This window comes from Mchenga conophoros, linkage group LG18, assembly GCF_057382185.1.
Source record: "Mchenga conophoros isolate Kocher_MC1m ecotype Shallow Benthic linkage group LG18, M_conophoros_male_GT1.1, whole genome shotgun sequence".
In the NCBI taxonomy this organism is placed as follows: domain Eukaryota; kingdom Metazoa; phylum Chordata; class Actinopteri; order Cichliformes; family Cichlidae; genus Mchenga; species Mchenga conophoros.
This window is the reverse complement of record NC_140543.1, coordinates 28,734,910-28,761,395: the sequence shown is the minus strand read 5'-3', so window position 1 is coordinate 28,761,395 and position 26,486 is coordinate 28,734,910. Positions and strand designations below refer to the sequence as shown.

The 26,486-nt window shown below is 39.2% G+C and overlaps 2 protein-coding genes across 2 annotated transcripts; both read left to right on the top strand.

The window, feature by feature from the left end:
* The first annotated feature begins 1,731 nt into the window (after positions 1-1,731).
* Positions 1,732-16,182, top strand: LOC146554115 (solute carrier family 22 member 13-like). Its single transcript, XM_085253224.1, has 11 exons — positions 1,732-2,106; positions 2,222-2,325; positions 5,883-6,037; positions 8,011-8,179; positions 8,262-8,382; positions 10,109-10,203; positions 10,407-10,621; positions 10,716-10,824; positions 10,931-11,143; positions 11,225-11,228; positions 16,105-16,182. The coding sequence occupies exons 1-11, from the start codon at positions 1,732-1,734 to the stop codon at positions 16,180-16,182; spliced, it is 1,638 nt and encodes a 545-aa protein (XP_085109350.1).
* A 3,639-nt stretch (positions 16,183-19,821) lies between these two features.
* LOC146554114 (solute carrier family 22 member 13-like) lies at positions 19,822-26,207 on the top strand. Its single transcript, XM_085254018.1, has 9 exons — positions 19,822-20,203; positions 20,326-20,429; positions 23,605-23,759; positions 24,380-24,548; positions 24,631-24,751; positions 25,030-25,124; positions 25,322-25,536; positions 25,631-25,739; positions 25,846-26,207. The coding sequence occupies exons 1-9, from the start codon at positions 19,829-19,831 to the stop codon at positions 26,147-26,149; spliced, it is 1,647 nt and encodes a 548-aa protein (XP_085110144.1). The 5' UTR covers positions 19,822-19,828; the 3' UTR covers positions 26,150-26,207.
* Positions 26,208-26,486: the final 279 nt, after the last annotated feature.

Below are 26,486 nucleotides of genomic sequence, written 5' to 3'. Positions count from 1 at the left end.
TGTAATAAGCTCAGGCTGGTGATATAATGTGTGGAGGATATACAATGTACAATGTGTACCACATAAAATCTATAGACTTCAAGTCAGTGTTGATTTTACACACACTCCAGCCACTTTATGAGGAACAAGTTACTAGTACCAGGTTGGACCACCTTGCCTTCAAACACTTTTAATTCTTTATGGCATTGATTCAACAAGGAAACATTCCTCTGATATATATAACCACATATATATCAGTTTTGTGACATGGCACATTATCTTGCTGGAAGCAGCTATTGGAAACTGGGTACACTATGGTCATAAAGGGATGGACCAACATCTATGCAGAATATATAGTCACTTACTTCTCCTGTCTTCACCATTCTAATTCTTGATTTGAACTTTAGCAGCCCGTCTTTGCCATGTTGTTGCCATGTGATTGGCTGATTTGACATTTGTGTTACAATCAGCTGGGTAGGTGTACTTACTCTACACGTAGGAGACTGCAAATAGATAGACAGTGTTCTGAATCTGTTAACTGGGTATAATTCTGTCAATTCTTGGGAGTAATAGCCATACATAGTATTGAAAACTACAATTTGAATATGGCCATTACGTATTTAAATGTAGGTTTTGCAAATGTATGTAACAGCTGCAGTGGAGCAGTGTATACAACTTGAGTAAACCTTAAGTGTGCTGACACGGCATAAAGCGAACAATCCTTTAGTTTCACCTTAGTTACAGTTTTATTCACTGACCTCTTCAGTGTTCACACATACGTTATAAACTGTATGATCATTCCTGATTACAAGCAAACGCTCTTTATTACATTACCCAACAACACCTCTTCAAAATCAGATTCTGAGCCAGAGCATTACTCTTTCTCTGCTTTTTTGGGTCAGCTTTTTTACAGGAGTGAGGAGAAAGAGCAGAACTTCCCCAGATTAAAGACCAGCACCCAGCGAATGCTTAAGCCTTTATTTACTGTATAATTTTTGCTTTCCTTCACAGTTTTACTGTGTTCACAGTCTTTTGCAGCTAGTACAGTGTCTCCTATAATACACACAAAGTAATTGTGATACATGTTATACATTAATTACGTCACGCAGTCATCATATATTTTTTTAAATTGAGTTTATTCCCTTTAAAGATGCACTTTGGGATTCATTCCCTTGATCACACTGGACTAAATTCTCATTACAGACACAATGAGAATTAGATTTCCTAAAATAAAACTAGAAAATGCACATTAGGCCCTGAACACATATAAGAAGTCAAGGAGAAAAAGCATATTTTCACCTCTAATTAGGTATGTTGACAGAGGTCAGCTTCAGTGTTCTGGATAGATTTAAGCAGAAAGGTCTGACTCTTGCGGTTCAAACTGCTGGTTTGAGAGAAACTTAGGTCTGTTAACTTAAAAAATGTAAATAAACTGCAAATGAAGGCACCACTTTATCACTCCGCTCTGTTCAGTGCTTACTACTAACTCAGAGATGCTTTAGCCTGATGATTTTAGATTTAAAGCAGCAGATTTAAAATCAGAAATTGTGTTTATGTGTGTGTGTAATGACTTTTGAAAGAGCCCTGAATGTGGTGACATGACAGCAGTTCAGTATGTTCAGGTAAAAAAAAATTTAAATAATGAGCTCCGTGTGCTAAAAAGATAATATAGCTGGGTTAAAGATTAACAGTCACTGTATGAGTCGGCGCTGCAGCTCTTTTGTTTTTCAGACCTTCACCATCAAGCTCAAAATGACAGACTTTGGAGAGATTCTAAGGAACATTGGGGAATTTGGATTATTCCAGAAGATCACTCTAATCGCACTTTGCTTTCCAAACTTTGTTCAGACTTTTCTCTATGCCAGTTTTGTTTTCATCCAATCAGATCCAGACAGACACTGTAGCACAGACTGGATCCTCAGTGCTGCTCCTAACCTGACCTCAGAGGAGCAGCTCAACCTGACCGTGCCTCGGGAGGAGGATGGGACCTTCAGCAAGTGTGAGATGTTTGTCCCAGTGAGCTGGGACATTGATACTATCAGAGAGTACAGACTCAATGAGACCACAGGGTGCCAGGATGGATGGGTGTATGGGAACATGCTCTACAAAGCCACCATAGTCACTGATGTAAGTGAAATTTGTTGTTCAGTAGATCTCTCACCTCCATGAAACATTACATTAATTATTTTTTTTGTTTTATTATTGTTATTGTTATTATTATTATATTTATTTGTTTTCACAGTTTGATCTAGTGTGTGGCCAGGCCAGCTTGGTGGAAGTGATTCAAGCAGTATTCATGGCTGGAGTTCTTGTTGGTTCCCTCATGTTTGGACCTTTTGCTGAATCGTAAGTGTGCTCCTTGCAGTAGTTCATGGTTCCTTTTGCACCGAAATACAGAAATATGGCAGCTTTTTACGGAAAGGCAAGCGAATACAGTCCCTCCACTCCAATACACACACACATGAAAACATCTTCCTCCATTATTTTGCAACTTCACAAGCTCAGTCATATCAGATTAAAAAATATTGTTTGCACTAACAGTCTACACTGTACATAAACATCTTCATCTTTCTGCACTCCTTCCTGGCTGAAAAATTGTAAAATATTAATACTTCTACAGTTAAATAAATAAATATCTGCTATATTACCAAAAATAATTTACCATTAGCTGAAAAAGATGAGTGACTGAGAAATGTTTCAAACCATTCCTTTAGGAAAAGAAGCAAATCTTGAAAATACCTCTATACACATAAACCTTTATTACTGTATAATTGTGCATAAAATATTACAAGTCAAAACAATTATTCATATTTATTCTGCAGAAAACTGCATTAAATGGATGAGTTCAAAAACACAGGCCTTTTCAAAAAAGTATATTAAAATTTCCACGCTCTGTATTCTCTACATCACATGTGTTGGTCACGTTCGCAAACAGAAACCCACCTGTTACACAGATAAAGCATTGAAGCTCATTTGCTTGGTAATGCTTACTATGTTTCCATACAGAGTGTAAATTGTAATTGACCTCAAAGCAGTAAAAGCAGAGCCAGCAGCAGCTTGCCTCCCATGCTGGTTTTTCATCAGGTTACTGTCAGACCAGCTGTTTGCACCAGAAACCATAGCACATCTTACCAAGCTGAGGTCATTGTTAATGGAAGCCAGACGCAGCTGTAAAGCAGAGAGAGCCACAGTTTCTATGAGCAGTAAACAAGCAGAGCTTTCAGTGACAATAGGCAACTGCAGCCACAAGAGGCAAACAGTTGAGGAGCTTTATGACAAGCACTGTCATAAAGCTCCATGCATCCATCATGTCTGAGATGAAAAGTGAGTGACTGCTTTACTTTGGTACATTTTATTTATGTCTATTTTTAGGACAAGCAGAGCTTGCCTTGGTTGTCCTGACAGTGCATCACTGCTATAATTTTACACTGAATGAATAACTTTTGTCTGTTAACACATTCACAAAACAAATGTCTCTTTTAATTTGTTAGGTTTGATACCTTAGCAACAGCTTATCAAATAAATATTTTCACTAACTTCAAAAATAAATACTAATTTTGAGTCATATGCTTTGATTTGCGAATCTAATAAACCTGTATTTTTTTCCCAATGAAACACAGAAAATATATTAAATTAATGCTATTTTAAGGAAAATATTTGCTCATTTTGCATTTGACTGCAACAACACATTTGAAAAACTTATTTTCGGCATTGCACAGAGATATCTCCAGATTCTCTGAATCTTACATTCTGACTATGAGCTGACAGTTACCAAATAAATATTATAATGTTTCTATAAAATGAATGTTCCACAATTGTGTTGGATTAGACTTAGAATGGAATCTATTATGTGTATTTCATAAATCAATAAATAATTTAAGTATGTACTCTATTGCCTTATGTTAATACTTTAATGCAGTCCGTTAAAATGCCGCTTCCCTGCATATATACCAAAACTGCACATGCAATCATGTAAATAAGTTTGAGGGGACTCTGTGCAGTTCTGTGTGCGCCCGATGATTCAGCAGCCTGCAGAACCATCTTGAGGAGATAACTTGAAGAAACGTCTGTGTAGGTTTCCAGCCATCCAGCTCATAGTAACATAGTAATCATAGTGACCTTTATCTTAGTGACCTATTTATTTTTATTGTGGCTGGGTTTAAAGTGCACTGGGATGCACTGGGATGCACTGAGATGTCGTGCTTATAGAAGGTTCTCAAGAAGTGCACATCCCAGTGTCCTTCAGACCCATGCACACACTCAGACAAAAACTGGTTCATTCCAAGGACAAAACTCCCAAACCCAAACTAAACAACGTAGTATGTGCTGTGCAGTGCAGCAAGGAGTGCTCAGACCTCTACACAGGAAAAACCACAGAGCCACTTGACAAACCCATGGCACAACATAGAAGAGCCACCTCTACTGGACGAGACTGAGCTGTACATCTGCATCTAAAGGACCAAGACACATGGTTTGAAAGAGGAGTGAAAGAAGCCACCTATGTCCACTGTGAATGACCATCTTTGAACAGAGGGGGTGGCTTACTGCACCAATTCTCTGCTAGCTACAATCCAGTTTTGAGATCCCTTCCCAGGTGCCTTAATGCCAACTCAAATCTTGCGTCAGTTGATCTCAATAGGTCACATGATAGGATGAGGCAAGGTCTCACATGGTTTCATCCAAAACCTCTGCTGATAATGACACCACACTCTTTTTTACACCTCAGCTCATTTGCTGAGGCACGTGATCAATAATGGGTCAACGACCCCCTTAATTGACAACTCCCACTAAGGCCTAAAATCTGGGACTCTCCACCATTCGCTCTTAGAACTGAAGAAGAGAGGTCAAACATCAGGTTGAGGTCTGGACTGGGCCATTGCAGCACCTTGATTCTTTTCTTTTTCAGTCATTCTGTTGTAGATTTGCTTCTGTGCTTGGGATCATTGTTGTGTTGCATGACTATTTCAGCCAAGCTTTAGCTGTTGGACAGCTGTTGCCCTCCCGTTTGACTCAAGAATGCTTTGGTATGGAGAAAGATTCATGGTTGTATCAACGATTGCAAGATGGCCAAATGCTGTGGCTACAAAACAATCATCGTCACTCCTCCACCGCTGTGCTTGACAGTTCGTACGAGGTGTTTGTGCATGTGTGCTGTGTTTTTGTTTTGTTTTATTTTGTTTTGTTTTGTTTTGTTTTTTTTGGGGGGGGGGGGGGTAGACAGTAGACAGGATAGACCGTTATGAAGCGCCTTGAGGCGACTTTTGTTGTGGTTTGGCGCTATATAAATAAAATTGAATTGAATTGAATTGAACGGGAAAGAGAGAAGGGGAAAAGGGGAAGACATGCAGCAAGGTCACCCTCAAAGGTCACACTCAAACCCAGGCTGCTGTATTTTTAGCCATAAGACAACCAGTGTGCTAAACTGCCTCCTGTTTCAAAGGTCTTGTAGTTTTATTCAAATATAACTTTGCAAATATAAGAAGCTTATCTCTTAGCTCTGGTTCCCTACCATAGTGGTTTTATTTCTTCATTCAGCTGCCCCTGTCAAGCAGTGTAAGTAATTTAATGTTGTGTTCTGTGTGTTTTATGTGTAATTTATTAGTTTGTTTTTATATGTTGCATATTTGTGTTGTTTGCATGCTTTTATTCTAGTCACTCATGACCCTCTCCAATTAAAGGAATGTCTTGTACCTCTATAGGCCAGTAAAAAACTCGAGATATGGCCAGTACAGCGAGAGACTCCAACATGACTGCACAGAGTCCCATAAAAAACTATTTTTACATGATTGCATTACTGTTATCTCTGTAATGATGCTACATTAACCAGCAGCTCTTGTGATTTAGTGTGCTTAGTATCATAACAGAAGCTAATGTATCTCTGTGTGTTTGTCTTGGTGTTTCAGGTTCGGCCGCAAACGAGCAACTCAGATTCCAGCAGTTCTGTTGTCTGTATTCACCGTGACAACAGCTCTCTGTCCCAACGTCTACTTATATTTAGTATCTCTGTTTCTGGTGGGATTTGGAGCTGGAGGATATCGAGTCAACAGCATCATACTATGTATGAAGAGTACACTAACTTTGCACAAACTTTGCAACTAACAATCGTTGTAACTGTAAAATAATCTGCCACTTGTTCTCTCAATAGCTAAGATGATGTTCTTGTAATGTTTTAGAGGTCCAGCAAGGCTGTACTGATCTGATATTTTCCAAATTTTTTCCAATTTTCCAATTTTCTCAAATTTTCCATTTACACTTTCTACTTCCACCTCTTCCCATTTATTATTTTTATTGTTACTTTTATCTTACTATTGCCTTTGTGACCGTTTTACATATTTACATTTACATACGAGACAAAAGATGTACTCTGCTGGCTCTTGGAGGAGGCGGACGCACTTTTTCTCCTCTCCTCTCCCTTATCTTCCCTGCTTAGTTCTTATGTCCTTGTCTAGTCTCGTGTTTTTTGTATTACTTTCCCTGGTAAACTGGTCTCTGAATGCTATTGACACCCTTTTCTCAACGAGAAGTCTGGGCTCGGGAGAGCCCGAGTGCCCTGGAGGGACTTTCCCCGCTGGATACACGATGGACGGGTGGCAGACATGGAGGGTCATGTGCCTGGCGGGACTGTCAATCAAGGACGCTGAAGATATCTACGTATTCGGAACCATGATAACAGGGTTCTTGCTGATCGGAGCTGGCTTATCAGAGAATTAAGAAAGCGGAACTGGCTGTTCAAACCCCCCCAAGGCTGCCCGCTGGGATTGAAATGATGGGACGAGGCGCAACTTCTCAGAATGGGCTCACTGACTGCAGCATGGATAAGATCTTGGAGAAGCTTGTGGCTGCCGTGAATACTCAGAACAACACCTCTGAGTAGAAGTTGGATTACATCTTGGAACAGCTGACTGCAGTCGTGAGTTTTCAGAATCTGCTCTTTGAGCAAAAGAATGACAGGACCAGGGAACTGAAGGTTAATAACATCATGGAGAAACTCGCGGCTATCCAACGGGAGATTGAGAGACCAGTGTCGGAGTGTTAAAGAACAGCTTGAAATTCTCATGAGTTGTTGCAAATGAAAAATTACCATCATAATCCGGCTACCCCTTCGGCGCCAGCTGTGGGCTCAAGGCTGAAGCTGAACAAAAACTCCCTGATAACGACTGTGTTGAGTCTGTTCCTTCTCATTCCATGCAAGGCCACCTGGGTTGGCTGGAAGACTGTTTACTTAGCCTGGCAGGGCGAAGGACACTGTCTCAGCTGAACTATAGACACGCACACACATACATATACTGATACTGATAAGCACTCACTGACGCATCACCCTCCCTACCCGGATCCAACGCCACCTCCAACGCTTACCTCCCCTCTGATGTGGACATCGGGTCAGCTGGAGGCGCAGTCGAAGATTGCAGCGGTCCCAGATCAGATGTACACACTGGAACACTTTCCCATGTTGCTTGTCTGTGTTTATTGTGCTATGGTGTGTTGATATCTGTGCATTCCTGTATTATCCTTTTGTGTTACACCTTTCGATGTTTTTTTCCTCGCTACCTAGCCTGACCTGTCTCCCCAATGTGATGTTTGTGTATTGTATGTACGGTCAGCAAGGTCTGTCATCTCGGTTGTGGGCAAAAGACCTGCAACTGACAAATAAAGGCTATCTCATCTCATCATCATCTCATCATCATAATCAGTTTCTAAACATAAAGATGTTGGACAAAGGACAAAGACACATTTATGTAATTTTGTGTCCACCTTTCTACAGGGGGTTTTGTCTTCAACTAAACACATACTTGAGAAACTCTTGGGTTGTTGTTGGTTGGTTTGGGTCATTATCCATTCACACTGAGATGTTCTGTCTGATTAGGTATAAAACAGTAATAGAAAAATATATGTACAGTCAGCCGAGATATTCATAGCAGCTGATGTGCAATGTTTTTACTTATTTTTGTTGTTATGTATTTATTTTGTTCCATTTGAGCTGAGGTCTTAATCTAAAATAAACAAACAATTAACATATTTTCCTTATTGCAGCCACTGAATGGATTGGGACGTCCAAAAGATCATGGGGAGCTTGTGTGACTCAGCTGTTTAGTGCAATTGGAGAGTGCGTCCTCGCTGGTATGATCTATGGCATCCGAAACTGGAGACTGGCTCAGCTGATCACAGCAGTTCCGCTTGCAGTGCTTATTATCTACATATGGTGTGTATTTCACTCTATTTATTGAGTTATTTATACATTTCAAAATGTCTGTTTGTTTGAAGTTCAATTTTCTTCCTATCAGGTTTATTCCAGAGTCAGCCAGGTGGCTGTTAAGCAGAGGCAGAAAAGAAGAAGCCAAACAGCTCATTGTCAAAGCAGCAGCCATTAACAAACACCCTGTGTCAGAGTCTCTTCTGGACAAGGTAGTGAATCACATTCATCAGGGAAGTTTTCAAGAACATCGATGGCACCTGTAAAATACCTCAAAATAAGTGTGTTATATTCAGAGATGGGCAGTAACGGGTTACTGTAATCTGATTACTTTTTCAAGCAATAAGTAAAGAAAGGGATTTCTATTGCAAAAAAAAGTAATTCGATTTCTGTTACTTTCCCGTAAGCACGCTGCGTTACTAAACAGTGATTTTATTTGTGAGAGTGTCTCACGACATTGACGTGCGAGCGTACGACGTCCGTTGCAGCAACAGACATGTGTAGATCAACAATGCGAGCTAGAGTACGACCGTGCAGCGTTTAAAGCGTGGATGTCCTGACATTACTTTTAGCTTCATTCCATAAAAAATGACAAAAACATTAGCGACCACTGTTCACTCTGCGTGGGAAGACAACTTCTTTCTACAGCGAAAAATTAAACTTCAAATCTGTGCAAGCACCGAGCACCCTGCCACAGGAGTGTGAAATTCACAGAGAAATCCCCAGATCCCCCCACTGACATGACCGCTGCAGCACTGGCCAAACCTCCACCGGCCCCACTCCTGCTAAACAGGTGACAATCGATTTAAGAACGACAGGACTTAGTGCTGCCGAACCTTTGACTTTATTTATTTCTTGCTGTTTTTTACTTGCATCTATTTGAAAGAGTAAGTGTAAACACAAACAATTATTTCATTTTACATGCTGGAATATGCAGAAAATAGGTTTAAAAGTTAAACAATTTATTCAAATCAAAGACTGTTGCATATAATTTAATTTTTGCTTGATGCAATGTGCATAAAGTTAAAAGATTAAAACTAATAAAACAAGTTTTAAAAAGAGAATTTTTTCATTTGATTCCATTTTTTATGATGGATTATGCAGAAAAAGTAGAACAGGGCCGAAAGGTCTATTGCTTTATAATGTATTGAGGTTGTGTATCATGTTTTTAACAAGTAACTAAGTAATAGAGTAACTAATTACTTTTGAAAATAAGTAATCAGCAAAGTAACGGAATTACTTTCTTGGAGAAGTAGTCAGTAATTAGTAACTAATTACTATTTTCAAGTAAATTGACCAACACTGGTTAGATTTGGTACCATGCCTGGTATTCTTTTAATTATTTTTCAATAAAGTTTGCACAGGCTTTCTTATAATGGACTTTTATGCCATTTTCATCAAGATGGCAATAACCTCTGGCTACTAAAGAGTCAGTCCTCCACTATTACTCATGCAAATGGTGGTGGTGGTGTGTCTAAAGGTTTTTAAGCTCTGCCTCTGCCCCTCCACCCAGTGACATTAAACTGTCCCTGGTGTTTTTTGCGTAATGTTGCTAATCAAATAAACAAATTGAGTAAGGAAAGTAGAGTCATGAATAGAGAAGACATTATGTTCATTATTCAACATATTAAGGACAAGAGATATGGATTTAGGCAACACAGTGACTCTGTATGTTCTGCCCGTGTCTGTTTGACTTCCTCCCACAGTCTAAAGACATGCATGTTAGGGTAATTGCTCACTCTAAATTTGCAGAAGGTGTAAACGGTGTTGATGTCGATGGGTTAGGCCTAGAGTGGTGACCTGATCAATGTGTATTTGGTTTTTTTTGTGCTAAATTTGCTAAAAGAAATTCTACCTTGATTCAAAGTAATACCACTGGAGGCATAACAAATCTCCATTATTAAAATGGTGTTACGATAAACATTATGTCTCCCACAGATTGAAGTGAATAACTCTGTGAATAACGAAGGAATAAAAATCATCTTCAAATCATCACTGCTGACCAGATATTTCTTTATTATAATACTGTCATGGTAAGTTCAACATCTATAGTGAGGTTAATACATTAAAGGGAAATATTTCAATGCAAAAACATGTCGCTGTTTTTAAATCGTAAGATTTTGACTTTTGAATTTGATGTTTTGATGATTAAATGGCCATTCATAAATGTGTTATAAATGGTTCATGATACAGGACTTTTGTGTCTGATTAAATGTGTTTCTCTTCTCTTTTAAAGGTTTTCCGTGAACCTTTCCATCTACAGTTTGTACTTAGACATGGAAAGCTTTGGTTTGAGCATCTTTGTAACCCAACTCCTTTATGGTGTTTTTGAAGTACCATCTGTTTTACTCTCCATGTGGCTGCTGGATATTTTTGGGAGGAAAATATTATTCATAGCAACCCTTCTGATCGGAGGAGTCTCTTCCATACTTATCCTCGCTGTTCCTGATAGTAAAAGCTTTGTTATATCACAAAATACATTTTATTTTTGTCTGATTATCATGTTTATGTTCACTTTTATTAATTATTTATTTCATTATGTCAGGTTACGCCATTTCTGTCACATCTTTAGCTGTTGCATCTCGTTTTTTCTTGATATGGGCTGGCTCTATTTGTATGGTCTTTATGCAGGAGTTGTTTCCAACATCGGTTAGGTAAGCAGTCACAGTTTTTATTCATGTTTGTTAACCACTTGTGTGAACAGAACGGTGAAAAAAAAAGACCAACTTAGTGAGTATACCTTTTGTCCTCCTGTTTCAGACAAACAGCCACATCTTTAGGATCCATATCAGCAAGATTAGGTGGATTACTGGCTCCACTGCTGAACTTGTTGGCCATGTACCACTCGGTCATACCCATCACAGTCTTCAGCTGCCTTACGTTGATAGGTGGATTTCTCGGCTTCTTGCTTCCCGAAACCAAAAGAAAAGAGCTTCCTGAGACGACTGAAGAGGCTGAGCGCAATGGGTATCAGTGTTTAACTACTGCAGCATTTCAAACATGTTATTTTGTCAATGATCGTTTCTTCATCTGTTTCTGTTTTATGTCTTTCAGACAAGTTAGTCCCACAAGAAGAACAACTACCAGTCCACATTCATATTCAACCAAGATGTAGATGTTTTTGTACGGATTTCATCTTTACAAATATGTGATGTATTTAAATGAACCACAACCTCAGTCATCATGTTCTATAGACGTCCCTGGTTCTGGACTCAGGGTCTGAAGATACATCTGAGGAGACCGCAGTCTTAATAAGTTATCATTTTGTTAACACTTTAGTTTTTAGACAGTGTAACTTTGGCTAACTTTCTGCAGTACAAAGAACCAAGTGTAATAATAAGTGATTAAATAAACACTGTTTCCATCACCTTGAAAAAATTAAACACTATTCCCACTACTTGTTTCCCATTAACTGCTGCAGCATCACATTCTGAAAGCAACCCTGCTGTTATTCTATCATGTGTTTAACTTTGTGAAGGTGAATCTTAATCCAAACTATGATCTTTTCATAAATGTCACCAAGTAGTTTGTGTGCATAATTATAATTATAATAATCATTCTCAGCATTAGAAACTATTTTGGGTGATTATTTTGAAATATTGTGCAAACACATGACCAGTGAAAAGACCTGAAGGAGCAACAATCACTCATTGCTCACTACATGATGGGAAGGTCCCAGCAACCTAGCCCTTCTGCATCATAGCTAAGTGAAGGCTCAGTGTCACCTGATCCAGCCTTAACTATGAGCTGCATCAAAAAGGAATGTTTTAATGCTAAGTAGAGAGGGTGTGTGTCTGCTGAATGCAAACTGGGAGCTGGTTCCACAGAATAGCGGCCTGAAAGCTAAAGGCACTGCCTCCCATTCTGCTTTATGTCCTAGGAGCCACAAGTAGGCCAGTAGTATGAGGGCAAAGTGCTCTATTGGGATGGTGTGGTAGTATGAGGTCTTTAAGATTACTTAAGACCGATTCTCTAGTCCCTGTCAGTACTCTCACTGCTCACTGCAGCACTTTGTTTCCCGAAGCCAACTGATGGCTTTTTAGGAGACCCTGATAACTTACTGATGTAAGTTACTTCTAGTCCAGCCTAGAAGTAATAAATTAATGAACTAGTTTTTCATCATCACTCTTAAAGAGGATCTTTCTAATTTTAGAGGTATTGCACAAATCACTGCATTACTGCAGTTTAAACTAATTGGTGTGTGTAATCTGGATTCATGGATATGTAAAGCTGGTATCATTGGCATAATAATGAAAATGTAAATTATGTCTTCTAATAATACTTCCTAAGTGAAACATGTATAATATAAACAGAACTGCACAGAATCCTGTGGAACTCCATAATGCGAGGAAGAATTTGAGATTTAAAAAAAAAAAACGTTGGAGATTAGCCTATAATTATCTAAGACAGCTGGGGCACGTGATGCGTTTTTAAGCAACGGTTTAATTAATGACACCCTCAACGCCATTGGGATGAGGGTGGGCCATGTCATATCATTCACAAAAATACAGGTAATTTTTTTTTTTTGATATCATGATATTTCATGGTGTAAACACATCACCCCATCACACAGTGGATTACAGTCACGTGGGTCATGCAGCATGAAGTTATTAAAGTTGTTAAGGTGAAGAAAACGTTATGGCTGAAGATTTAATTCACAAAAGCGCAGCTCTTCAGTGTTGTTTAATTATTTTGGATACAAACGAGGAGCTACAGAACAAACTACAATAATATGTAAGGAGTGCACGAAGGCTATAATATCTAAAGGGGAAATCCCTCTAATTTATTTCACAATCTCAAGCATCAACACCTGATTCTAGTAAAGAGCCAGGCAATCAAAGAATGAGCAGTCAGCGAAACTGTATCATTACTGCGTGGTCAGTAGAATCAGAAACACCACCACAAGCTTCAAGATCAGCTGAAGACAACCTGGGCCAAAGCGCAAAGTTGCCAAAGAAGACCCTTGGAAGCTTTTTTAAGAGGGTAGCAGCAAGGACTGGGACCATCTCCAAGGGACAGGCAGAGTTAAAAACGACCTAGATTGTCCCCCAGCAGATGGTGACAATGATCCCCTCAAATGGTGGAAAGTGCACGAGGTTAACTGTCCTCAGGTCAGTCATTTGGCAAAAAAGTACTTGTGCATCCAAGCCACAAAGTGCAGCCTCTGATAGGTTGTTCAGCACAGAAGAGAACATTGTCACCTGTAATAGGCCTGCTCAGTTACAGTTTTTTCTGAATGCTTAAACCCTAACTGTGATTCCTGTAGCACAATCTCTAAAACTATTCAGACTTATAGCAAAACCACTCACTGAGTTTGCAAAACTAAAAGCACAAAAACTGCTTTGCACTCAGTTTGCAATTTTGTAACACACACTTTGCACAACTGTAGGCACAATTCACTGCACAACACTCAATTACCAAATTTCCAACACACTCCTAGCAAAAGTATACACATGTATGGCTATCATTAACACTAATTTGCCAACTGTCTGGCACACTTTCACATGTGAAAGCTGTTTTAGATAATTAGTTCACTTTGCAATCAGCCTAAGCACTATAATACAGGTAAGCTGTGTGTGCGGAGTACAATGGAGGGAGCAGAAAGAGTGAGAAGTAGAGGAGGCCGAGGAAGAGGACGTGGAGGTGAAGAAGTAGGATGAAGAGGACGACAAGGACAAGGAGGAGCAAGAGGAAGATGAGGAGGGGGGAGAGGAAGATGAGGAGGGGGGAGAGGAAGGGTAGGAAGAGTAAGAAATAGAATGACATCAGAGCTACAATAGTGGACCATGTAATCAACCGTGGAATGACCCTGAGGGTAGCTGGCCAACGGGTCCAGCCTAACTCGAGCCGCTACACTGTAGCAAGCATCATAAGGACATCTTGAAATGAGAATCGGTTAGTACAGTCACTTCGCACAAAGATTTGTAGCACTGCCATATGCCAATGAGAAACACACCAATACCATTGATGTAAAAATACTGAAATTGTTACTTTACAGAATTGCTAGATGACCAGATGCTGGGGGCAGAGGAAGCATGTTCACTGCAGACCAAGTAACCCATATAGTCATTATGGCGATTGCAAATAATCCTATACTTGGAAATAAACACTTGTGTTTGTTTTGATGTGTTTGAATAAACACCAGTACTTGAAGTTTGGATCCCTCTATGCTTATGGATCTATGACAGAAGTATGAGCTCAAACTGACATGGCCTACCTTGTGCACAGAGAAAGCAAAGGCCAGATGTGTTTTGTATTCATACCATCAGTGTGCAGTTGGCGCATTGTGTGCTTAGTAGATGATGGCTTGTGTGTACTGTTTGATACGGAAACACCATTTTTACGAAGGTGTGAAGAGTTAATCTAGCTGTGTTTGCTTTTGCAAGAGAACTACAATGTTTTGATGATTGGGTGACAGGTTTTCTTATTTGTGTGAAGAGTTTTGCAAAATTAGCCAATAGTTACAAAAAATGTGCTTAAGCAATCAGAAAAAACTGTAATAGGCTTGTGTTCTTGAATAAGTATTACAGTTTTTTCTGAATGCTTAAACCCTAACTGTGATTCCTGTAGCACAATCTCTAAAACTATTCAGACTTATAGCAAAACCACTCACTGAGTTTGCAAAACTAAAAGCACAAAAACTGCTTTGCACTCAGTTTGCAATTTTGTAACACACACTTTGCAAAACTGTAGGCACAATTCACTGCACAACACTCAATTACCAAATTTCCAACACACTCCTAGCAAAAGTATACACATGTATGGCTATCATTAACACTAATTTGCCAACTGTCTGGCACACTTTCACATGTGAAAACTTTTTTAGATAATCAGTTCACTTTGCAATCAGCCTAAGCACTATACAGTTTTTTTCAATCGCTAACAAGCGCCTACCCATACTTCAGATACTTTTTCTAAACTCTTAACACAGACTCACACCTACAAAACACAATTGGCCAAATGGATAATTTTCTTCTCAAAAATACATTTTGTTAAATATATACTAACTCTTCATTTCAAAATAGAACACATCTTTCTCTGCACACACTAACTGTACAAAAACACTATAAATCTGACTCAAAATGAAATTAGTCTGTCAAAGAATAACACTTGTTTTCACTTCACAAGGTACATGCAGTCAATCAAAGTACACCAGGTTTCAAAATACTGGCTATTATTGACATTACAAAAACTGCATAGACTTTTATGTTTCAGTTTTACAGGTATTTGCATGCGAAACATGCAATCCACCATTTTGACACCAGAAATGTCTTGGTTGTAACTGTATGTCCACATGTACAGTAATGTTCACATTCAAAAGCATTCCAGTAAAAAGCAAACAAGTTTATGTTTCTTTACTGTTTACTACAGGAGGTACAGTAGAAACACAGTATGATAGGACAGAGAAAGTTTTACAGTATTGCTTACAGTGAACAAAATATCCATGAAACACACAAGAGCATTCTGAACAAAAAAACAACCGCAAAAAGCCAAGATCAAAAGGGGGGGAGGGGGGCTAAAAAAAGGCAAAAACTTTGCATCTAATCTCTGCGATCTTCAGGGTTAGGCCACATGTTTTCATCAACATCACATCTGATGTTATCCAAGTCGATGCACCTGGGATAGAATCGCCTGGTATGTCGGATCCACCCTTGGCAATCGTCAACTGTGATGTCCCTGGAGCCAGCATCCATGGCTTCAAGGAGGGACATCTGGTCATGTGGCTGATGGTCATAAACCTTCCACCTCCATGCAGAAAAGAACTCCTCTATGGAGTTGAGGAAAGGTGAATAGGGTGGAAGGAAGAGACTTACCAGTCTTGGGTGGACTTCAAACCATGTTGTTATTGCTTGCGAGTGATGGAAAGCCACATTGTCCCAGGTAATTACAAAGGTCCTCATGTTTTCACCCTCCTGACCCTGCTCTGGAACCAGGCGCTGGTGGAGATCATTGAGAAAGGCAAGCAAGCGCTCTGTATTATAGGGTCCAACCTGACATCTGTGAAGGAGTAATCCTGCATTTGCAATTGCTGCACACATGGTAATGTTTGCCCCTCTCTGTCCTGGCACATCAACTGTGGCCCTTTTTCCAATTACATTTCGTCCACGTCGACGCCTTTTGGCCAGATTGAATCCTGCCTCATCGATGTATATGAATTTATGAGGGGCCTGGTTGGCCTCCAATTCCATAACTCTCTGAAACAAAGTTTATGTAAGTCATGTTATTACTGTATACCATACTGTACTGTAACCTAGTATTGTGTAGGTTACCTACTTGCAAAGTGCAAAGCTTATAGAACTGGACATTGGATTGAATATACACTATACCTGGACATATTGTCGTCGTAGCTCCTTGACCCTCTCACTGTTCCTCTCAAAGGGAACAGCGTAGAGCTGCTTCATCCGCACTCTGTGTTTGGACAATGTCCGCGTAATGGTTGTGAGGCTGATTCTATCGATATTGTCAAATATCTCATGGTCCGCCACAATTCTAGTTTGAATTTCACGCAGTTTTATTGCATTATTTGCAGTAACCATTTCTACAATGGCAAGCTCCTGATCATTACTGAGGAGCTTTCCTCTTCCCCCAGAGGGTGGAAGACATTGCATTCTTTAGAAAGACAAAAAATTCAAAATATGCATTACTGTATGACCATATTGACATGTCAAGTGAGAATAGAAACAATCCATGTAAAATGCAATACTTACCTGTTGGTTTGTTGAAAGATGCGTATAATGGAGGCAACTGTTGACCGCCTCAAATTGGGCTGCACTCTTTCACCAGCCTCTCTTAGTGAAAGACCATGGTTGATTACATGGTCAATGATAGTGGCACGAATTTCATCACTGACTACTGTTCTTGCAGCCCTTGGAATGCCACCACCACGCATTCTTACACCTCTACCTTGCCCTCTCCTTGGGCCTGCTCTTCTCCCTGGGCCCCTTGCTCTTACTCTTCCTCGACCAGACATTACAGTGTTTGTCTTTTTTTTGTTTCCAAAAACATCACTCCTCAAGGTCTTGCCTTATAAACCCCACTGAGTCTAAGCCAGAATGGAAGAAGCTGTCGTTGGCCCAATTTACCCAACATAAATCAGCTGTGTGTCAATTATTCAATTGTTTGTTTATTATCAGCTGAGATATATTTTTGATATTGATATTGTTTTTGTACTGATATCATTGCAGAAGCAGAGGTTTTTATACTGTATCTACGGTTTGGAATATTGTTTTTGCTATTGTGGGATGTTGTGTGTTAACATTCGTAAATACTACAAAAACAGTCCATAATTTTGTTGGGAGGTATAGCTTGTCTGTTAAGAAAATGTAAGCATTGTGGAAATGTGTTCACTGACTGCATATTGGGTGAACACGACATGAAATGTAAGAATGGTATGGCCACAACAGACCGATGCTGTGCTAATTGTGTTTAGAGTTTTGCAAATGTGACAACTGTTTGGACAAACGCTTGTTAGCGACTGGAAAAAACTGTAATACAGGTAAGCTGTGTGTGCGGAGTACAATGGAGGGAGCAGAAAGAGTGAGAAGTAGAGGAGGCCGAGGAAGAGGACGTGGAGGTGAAGAAGTAGGATGAAGAGGACGACAAGGACAAGGAGGAGCAAGAGGAAGACGAGGAAGGGGGAGAGGAAGGGTAGGAAGAGTAAGAAATAGAATTGCTGATGACATCAGAGCTACAATAGTGGACCATGTAATCAACCGTGGAATGACCCTGAGGGTAGCTGGCCAACGGGTCCAGCCTAACTCGAGCCGCTACACTGTAGCAAGTACCATAAGGACATATGCCAATGAGAAACACACCAATACCATTGATGTAAAAATACTGAAATTGTTACTTTACAGAATTGCTAGATGACCAGATGCTGGGGGCAGAGGAAGCATGTTCACTGCAGACCAAGTAACCCATATAGTCATTATGGCGATTGCAAATAATCCTATACTTGGAAATGAACACTTGTGTTTGTTTTGATGTGTTTGAATAAACACCAGTACTTGAAGTTTGGATCCCTCTATGCTTATGGATCTATGACAGAAGTAGCTCAAACTGACATAGCCTACCTTGTGCACAGAGAAAGCAAAGGCCAGATGTGTTTTGTATTCATACCATCGGTGTGCAGTTGGCGCATTGTGTGCTTAGTAGATGATGGCTTGTGTGTACTGTTTGATACGGAAACACCATTTTTACGAAGGTGTGAAGAGTTAATCTAGCTGTGTTTGCTTTTGCAAGAGAACTACAATGTTTTGATTATTGGGTGACAGGTTTTCTTATTTGTGTGAAGAGTTTTGCAAAATTAGCCAATAGTTACAAAAAATGTGCTTAAGCAATCAGAAAAAACTGTAAAAGCAACTTATTTTTTTGTTTGATTGTTTATGCTCAAAAGATTTGAGAATTATTCATTTTATTTTTCTAAACGGCACTTTTTTGTGGTGGATTTTATTTTATTCTTTTAGTATTTATGTTTTATACAAACTTTTTCAATCCAAAGAACAGAGGGAGAATTTTTATTTTTATACTTTAAGACTGAATACATTAAAGTTACCTGTGTAATTTAGCTATGTTTTTCTTTTTATAGAATATAAAAATATACCTGTTATGTTTAATTTGTCAAATTAATAACTTTTTCTGTATTTTGTCATATCGTCAAATTTATCGTTATCATGAGAATACTCTGAAATATCGTGATATTATGTTTGGGCCATATCATCCATCCCTAATGTCATATCTAGCCCATTTGCCAATGTGTCTTAACAAGAAGCTGAGTAAGCGTACATAATAAAGTGGTCATTGAGTGTTTATGTTCTGCATATTGTGCAAGACTGAAACAAGAGGGATTTCTGAACCTTTTAATTGGGTATAAATCAGTCACATTTTTGTGAATATATCCACACAAACCGTAGAAACACCTCCATTAGAAACACATCCATTACACATTTAAATGTCTGTTTTGCAAATGTATTCCTGGATAAACTGAGAATGTTTATAGCTGCTATTGAGTAATGTATACAACTGGAGTTTATACCTTGAGTGTGCTAACACTGCGAAAAGCAAACAATCCTTTAGTTTTTCCTTAGTTACATTTTTACTCATTAATCCCTTTACTGTTCAGGCATAAATTATAAACTATATGATCTTTCTTGATTGCAGGCAAACATTGTTACATCATCTCTTTTGACTTGCAGTATTACTTGTCTCTCTTTCTCTGCTTTTTTGTGTCAGCTATTTTGATTACACACCACTAAGAGACTTAGCTCTGTTTACTGCTTATTGCCGACTCAGATATTCTGCAGCCTAATGAACTTACATATTTACAGCAGCAGACTTAAAATCAACAATAGGTTGGGTTTGTGTGTGTGTGTGTGTGTGTGTGTGTGTGTGTGTGTGTGTGATGACTTTTGAAACAGCACTAAAAGAAATGATCAGATTGTAAGCATATAGATAAGTGATAAGAGTTTTTACACAGTTGTATAAAGGATATACGAATGCGCTGACATGACAGCAGTTCAGTACCTTCAAGTAAGAACAATTAAAATAAAGGGTCTTGTGTGCTAAAAAGATAATATAGCTGGGTTAAAGATTAACAGTCACTGTATGAGTCGGCGCTGCAGCTCTTTTGTTTTTCAGACCTTCACCATCAAGCTCAAAATGACAGACTTTGGAGAGATTCTAAGGAACATTGGGGAATTTGGATTATTCCAGAAGATCACTCTAATTGCACTTTGCTTTCCAAACTTTGTTCAGACTTTTCTCTTTGCCAGTTTTGTTTTCATCCAATCAGATCCAGACAGACACTGCAACACAGACTGGATCCTCAGTGCTGCTCCTAACCTGACCTCAGAGGAGCAGCTCAACCTGACCGTGCCTCGGGAGGAGGATGGGACCTTCAGCAAGTGTGAGATGTTTGTCCCAGTGAGCTGGGACATTGATACTATCAGAGAGTACAGACTCAATGAGACCACAGGGTGCCAGGATGGATGGGTGTATGGGAACATGCTCTATAAAGCCACCATAGTCACTGATGTAAGTGAAATTTGTTGTTCAGTAGATCTCTCACCTCCATGAAACATTACATTAATTATTTTGTTTGTCTGTTTTATTATTATTATTATTATTATTATTATTATTATTACAAATACTCACAGTTTGATCTAGTGTGTGGCCAGGCCAGCTTGGTGGAAGTGATTCAAGCAATGTTCATGGCTGGAGTTCTTGTTGGTTCTCTCGTATTTGGACCTTTTGCTGAATCGTAAGTGTGCTCCTTGCAGTAGTTCATTGTTCCAAAATACAGAAATACTTTAATACAATTTCACAGGGAATGAATAACTTTTGTCTTTCAGCACCTTTACAAAACAAATGTTTGCTTCTCTATCTTAGCAACAGCTAACCAAAGAATTTTTACAATTTTTCAAAGTTTAACAACAAATAGACGTGTGAAGAGTTTGCTGTACACACTCTTCAAGATTTCAACAAACTAAATGTTACCTAATAATTAGTCAGCATTAAAGATATATGTATCTCAAAATATAAAACTATATTTCTACAAACCCAATTCCAAAGAGTTGGGACAGTGTGTAAAATCTGAGTAGAAACAGAATGGAATATTTTTCAAATAAACCCATATTTTCCTGATGTGCTGATGTTAAATTAGACTTACAATGAAATCTGTATGAAGTCAGTATTCCATATGCGTTTCTATAGATCTTTAATGTAGTATGTTAAAGGGTTGCTTCCCTACATACATAACAAAACTGCAAATACAGTCATCTGAAAAGAGAGTTTTTAGAGGACTGTTGTGTAGTCTCTGTGCAGTCCTGTGAAAAAAATAACTTGCTTTGGCAGCAATTCCCCAGATTGATGCTGAGGGAAATCTAGGTGCACTCAAAAAAATGAAACTGGGTGGTTGTTACATTAACAAGATTCAAACTTGTTGTTTCTATGGTTAATGATTAAATCATGCAGGGTTTGCATGAAATTCAGCAACTTAATTTATTCTTGTTGAGATGACATAATACAATCTAGTTAGAGTGGTTAGTTGACTGAACTAACAAAATTCACAAGATCATACACGATTTCAAACCACAGGAAAATCACTGGGGTAATAAGAGGCAGACAATCGTACACACACCACATATGTGCTGTTGCTATTTATTGTGGTTTAACCTGTCGAGGACAAAAACGTACAGAAAATTCTGTATCACGCCTTGTAATCATAACCTTCCTATTTTTGTAAGTCTCACTTCACAGCTTGGTGGCGCAGTGATTAACACTGTTGCCTCACACAGCAAGAAGGTCCTGGGTTCAAAACCACTATCTGGTCAAGTTTGCAGTGGGTTCTGCCTGGGTACTCTGGTTTCCTCCCACAGTTGAAAGTCATGCAGTTATTAGGGTCACATTAACTGGTGCTTCTTGTGTAAATGGTTGTCTGTCTCTATGTGATAGTGCAGTTGATTAACAGCACTTGCTATTTACCCTCCTCAGTGTTACTGAAACATGGGGTGTGGCTTTTCACAGGACTGCCCGTGAAAAAACTCTATTTTTACATGATTGCATTACTGTTATCTCTTTAATGGCACAACATTAACCCGCAGCTCTTGTGATCAGTGTTAGGAAGGTTACTTTTAAAATGTATTCCACTACAGATTACAGAATACATGCCCCAAAATGTATTTTGTAACATATTCCGTTGCGTTAGTCAATGAGAGTAACGTATTCTCAATACTTTGGATTACTTAATATATTATCAAGCGTTTTACAACTACATGAATGTACTATTGCTGTGTGATTTATTACTATTACTGAAGGTTACTTGCCATACAAACACCTAATTTTAAAAAATATTTCTTTCACATCATTATGCGGGCTGCATGTAGAGGTGACATGGGCCGCGAGATTGAGACACAGGCATTAGAGCCTCTTAATGCGTGTTTTGTTTGGGTTTCCACTGGCGTGGAGTTACCAACAAGAGAGAGGGGACAGCCTAACATATGAAACACGAAAAGACTGCCGTGTAATCCCTTTATTTCAACAAAGTAACTGTATTCTGAATTTAGTATTTAGTATTTATTTATTTATTGTCATTGTCAAGAACAATGAAATTGCGTTTGGGGCTTCCATACAACCCAAAAAAAAAAAAGAAGAAAATAATAAATACCCCTTAAAACCCAAGTGTACATATTTAACCCAGTGTGACTCCAATGCAATAAGACAATCCTTAGCAATAATGTTCGTAGAAATTCAGACAAAGACCTGAGAAACATGACAAAATACAACAATGCAACCCATTCAATATTATTGTACTGTGAGATATGATATCAGATATGATAGTTATCTATTTAAGAAAGAGGGGGGGGGGGCAGGAGGGGGAAGAGAATAAAGATATGATGCACCAATGCAGACCAGTTCATTGCTATTAAGAAGTTGGATATGGTTATTGTCCGTGAGAGGGGGGCAGAGAGTTCAGGAGCCTCACAGCCTGTGGATACAGGCTGTTGGCCAGTCTGGATGTTCTGGCCTGTATAGACCTGTACCTTCTCCCTGAGGGCAGCAGATGGAAAAGGTGGCGCGCAGGGTGATGTTGGTCCCGCAGGATACTGTGCACCCTCCTCAGACAGCGAGTGGGGAAGATATTACTGATCTCTGGCAGACTTGTTCCAATAATTCTGCCAGCTTCTTTCACCACCCGCTGGAGTGCTTGCTGATCGGCCTTGGTGCAGCTGGGGAACCACACTAGAAATCCATACGTCAGAACGCTGCTGATGGCACAGTTGTAGAAGTTCAACATCAGAGATCTGGGAATGTGTGCGCTCCGCTCTGAATACCACCTTTTAAAACGATAACTGTAACAGAATACATCGATCGAGGACGCTGAAGATATCTACCTATTCGGAACCATGATAACAGGGTTCTTGCTGATCGGAGCTGGCTTGGCCCTGGCTTATTGGAGAAATAAGAGAGCGGAACCGGCTGTTCAAACCCCCCCAAGGCTGCCCGCTGGAATCGAAGCGATGGGACGAGGCGCGACCTCTCACAATGAACGTAATATGGTTAACACCTTGGAGATGCTTACAGCTGCTGTGAAGGCTCAAAACAACACCACTGAGCGTATGGGGGGATACATCAGAGAGAGGCCTGCTCAAAATGAGACCCTTGAGTTGGAACACATCGCGGAACGGATCACTGCAGTTGTGAGGTCTCAGAATCAAAAGAATGACAACACCACGGAACAGAAGTTTGATACCATCATGGGGAGGCTCGCGGCTCTCCCATTTCACTGCAGGGCAACCTGCTTGTGACAAATAAAGCTGATTCTGATTCTGATAAATACGTAACAGCGGGTCATGTATTCCGTTACTCCCCAACGCTGCTTGTGATTTACATAACAGAAGCTAATGTATCCCTGTGTGTTTGTCTTGGTGTTTCAGATTCGGCCGCAAACGAGCAACTCAGATTCCAGCAGTTCTGTTGTCTGTATTCACCGTGACAACAGCTCTCTGTCCCAACGTCTACTTATATTTAGTATCTCTGTTTCTGGTGGGATTTGGAGCTGGAGGATATCGAGTCAACAGCATCATACTATGTATGAAGAGTACACTAACTTTTTACATCTTCTGGACAAGGCTACAACTAACAGTAGTTTTCATTGTAAAATAATCTGCCAGTTGTTCTCTCAATGGCTAAGATGATGTTCTTATAATGTTTTAGAGGTCCAACAAGGCTGTACTGATCTGATATTTTCCATTCAAACTTTCTACTTCCACCTCTTCCCATTTATTATTTTTATTGTTACTTTTATCTTACTGTTGCCTTTGTGACCGTTTTACATATTTACATTTACATAAGAGACAAAAGATAATCAGTTTCTAAACATAAAGATGTTGGACAAAGGACAAAGACACATTTATGTAATTTTGTGTCCACCTTTCTACAGGGGGTTTTGTCTTCAACTAAACACATACTTGAGAAACTCTTGGGTTGTTGTTGGTTGGTTTGGGTCATTATCCATTCACACTGAGATGTTCTGTCTGATTAGGTATTAAATAGTAATAGAAAAATATATGTACAGTCAGCCGAGATATTCATAGCAGCTGATGTGCAATGTTTTTACTTATTTTTGTTGTTATGTATTTATTTTGTTCCATTTGAGCTGAGGTCTTAATCTAAAATAAACAAACAATTAACATATTTTCCTTATTGCAGCCACTGAATGGATTGGGACGTCCAAAAGATCATGGGGAGCTTGTGTGACTCAGCTGTTTAGTGCAATTGGAGAGTGCGTCCTCGCTGGTATGATCTATGGCATCCGAAACTGGAGACTGGCTCAGCTGATCACAGCAGTTCCGCTTGCAGTGCTTATTATCTACATATGGTGTGTATTTCACTCTATTTATTGAGTTATTTATACATTTCAAAATGTCTGTTTGTTTGAAGTTCAATTTTCTTCCTATCAGGTTTATTCCAGAGTCAGCCAGGTGGCTGTTAAGCAGAGGCAGAAAAGAAGAAGCCAAACAGCTCATTGTCAAAGCAGCAGCCATTAACAAACACCCTGTGTCAGAGTCTCTTCTGGACAAGGTAGTGAATCACATTCATCAGGGAAGTTTTCAAGAACATCGATGACACCTGTAAAATAGCTGTTTATTTGTTATGTTTACTATTCAACATATTCATGACAAGAGATGTATCTATGTATTAGCCCTGCAATAGAATGGGGACCTGGTCAGGGTGTCTCTCACTGTATGTAATGTCAACCCTGAACTGGAACTGGAAAAAACTAGACTGATGGATTCATTTCAAGTCCTTTTTCTTAATTTGCTATGATGGTGTTACAGCAAGCGTGACTTCTCCCACAGATTGAAGTGAATAACTCTGTGAATAACAGAGGAATAAAAATCCTCTTCAGATCATCACTGCTGACCAGATATTTCTTTATTATAATACTGTCATGGTAAGTTCAACATCTATAGTGAGGTTAATACATTAAAAGGGAAATATTTCAATGCAAAAACATGTTGCTGTTTTTAAATGCTAAGATTGGCAATTTGATGTTTTGATGATTAAATGGCCATTCATAAATGTGTTATAAATGGTTCATGATACAGGACTTTTGTGTCTGATTAAATGTGTTTCTCTTCTCTTTTAAAGGTTTTCCGTGAATCTTTCCATCTACAGTTTGTACTTAGACATGCAAAACTTTGGTTTGAGCATCTTTGTAACCCAACTGGTTTATGGTGTTTTTGAAGTACCGTCTGTTTTACTCTCCATGTGGCTGCTGGAGATTTTGGGGAGGAAAATATTATTCATAGCAACCCTTCTGATCGGAGGAGTCTCTTCCATACTTATCCTCGCTGTTCCTGATGGTAAAAGCTTTGTTATTTCGCAAAATACATTTTCAATTGTCTGCTTATCATGTTTACGTTCACTTTTATTAATTATTTATTTCCTTTATGTCAGGTTACGCCATTGCTGTCACATCTTTAGCTGTTGCGTCTCGTTTTTTCTTGATATGGGCTGGCTCTGTTTGTATGGTCTTTATGCAGGAGTTGTTTCCAACATCGGTTAGGTAAGCAGTCACAGTTTTTATTCATGTTTGTGAACAATACCCTGACTTGTGTGAAAAGAACACACCGGAGGAATTAGTGAGTATACCATTTGTCTTCCTGTTTCAGACAAACAGCCACAGCTTTAGGATCCATATCAGCAAGATTAGGTGGATTACTGGCTCCACTGCTGAACTTGTTGGCCATGTACCACTCGGTCATACCCATCACAGTCTTCAGCTGCCTTACGTTGATAGGTGGATTTCTCGGCTTCTTGCTTCCCGAAACCAAAAGAAAAGAGCTTCCTGAGACGACTGAAGAGGCTGAGCGCAATGGGTATCAGTGTTTAACTACTGCAGCATCTCAAACATGTTATTTTGTCAGTCATCATTTTTTTCATCTGTTTCTGCTTTATATCTTTCAGACAAGTTAGTTCCACAAGAAGAACAACTACCAGTCCACATTCATATTCAACCAAGATGTAGATGTTTGTGTACTGACTTTGTTTTGTATTGAGTTTTTAACTCTTTCTACAAATATACCAAAATAATTATATGTTTTTAATTCAAATATGTGGGGATTCTAACACAGGAAACTCTAAAACGACAGGACACAGACAGATAAGAGAAATCACAACCACGGACAAACAAGGCTGGGACATATATACACAGGTGGGTGATAAGGGTAGTGGAAACAGCTGGGGAACACACTAGGAACAAATTAGGCTTGACGAGGCAGAGGAAGCAAAACTCAACATAATGCAGAGACCA

Excerpts from the sequence above, each read along its gene's own strand:
- LOC146554115 (XM_085253224.1), top strand. The coding sequence starts at position 1,732 with ATGACAGACTTTGGAGAGATTCTAAGGAACATTGGGGAATTTGGATTA. Across the intron at positions 2,107-2,221 it reads AAGCCACCATAGTCACTGAT|TTTGATCTAGTGTGTGGCCA; the intron begins GTAAGTGAAATT and ends TTGTTTTCACAG. Across the intron at positions 6,038-8,010 it reads AGTCAACAGCATCATACTAT|CCACTGAATGGATTGGGACG; the intron begins GTATGAAGAGTA and ends TCCTTATTGCAG.
- LOC146554114 (XM_085254018.1), top strand. The coding sequence starts at position 19,829 with ATGACAGACTTTGGAGAGATTCTAAGGAACATTGGGGAATTTGGATTA. Across the intron at positions 24,752-25,029 it reads CAGAGTCTCTTCTGGACAAG|ATTGAAGTGAATAACTCTGT; the intron begins GTAGTGAATCAC and ends CTTCTCCCACAG. Across the intron at positions 25,740-25,845 it reads TTGTTTCCAACATCGGTTAG|ACAAACAGCCACAGCTTTAG; the intron begins GTAAGCAGTCAC and ends TTCCTGTTTCAG.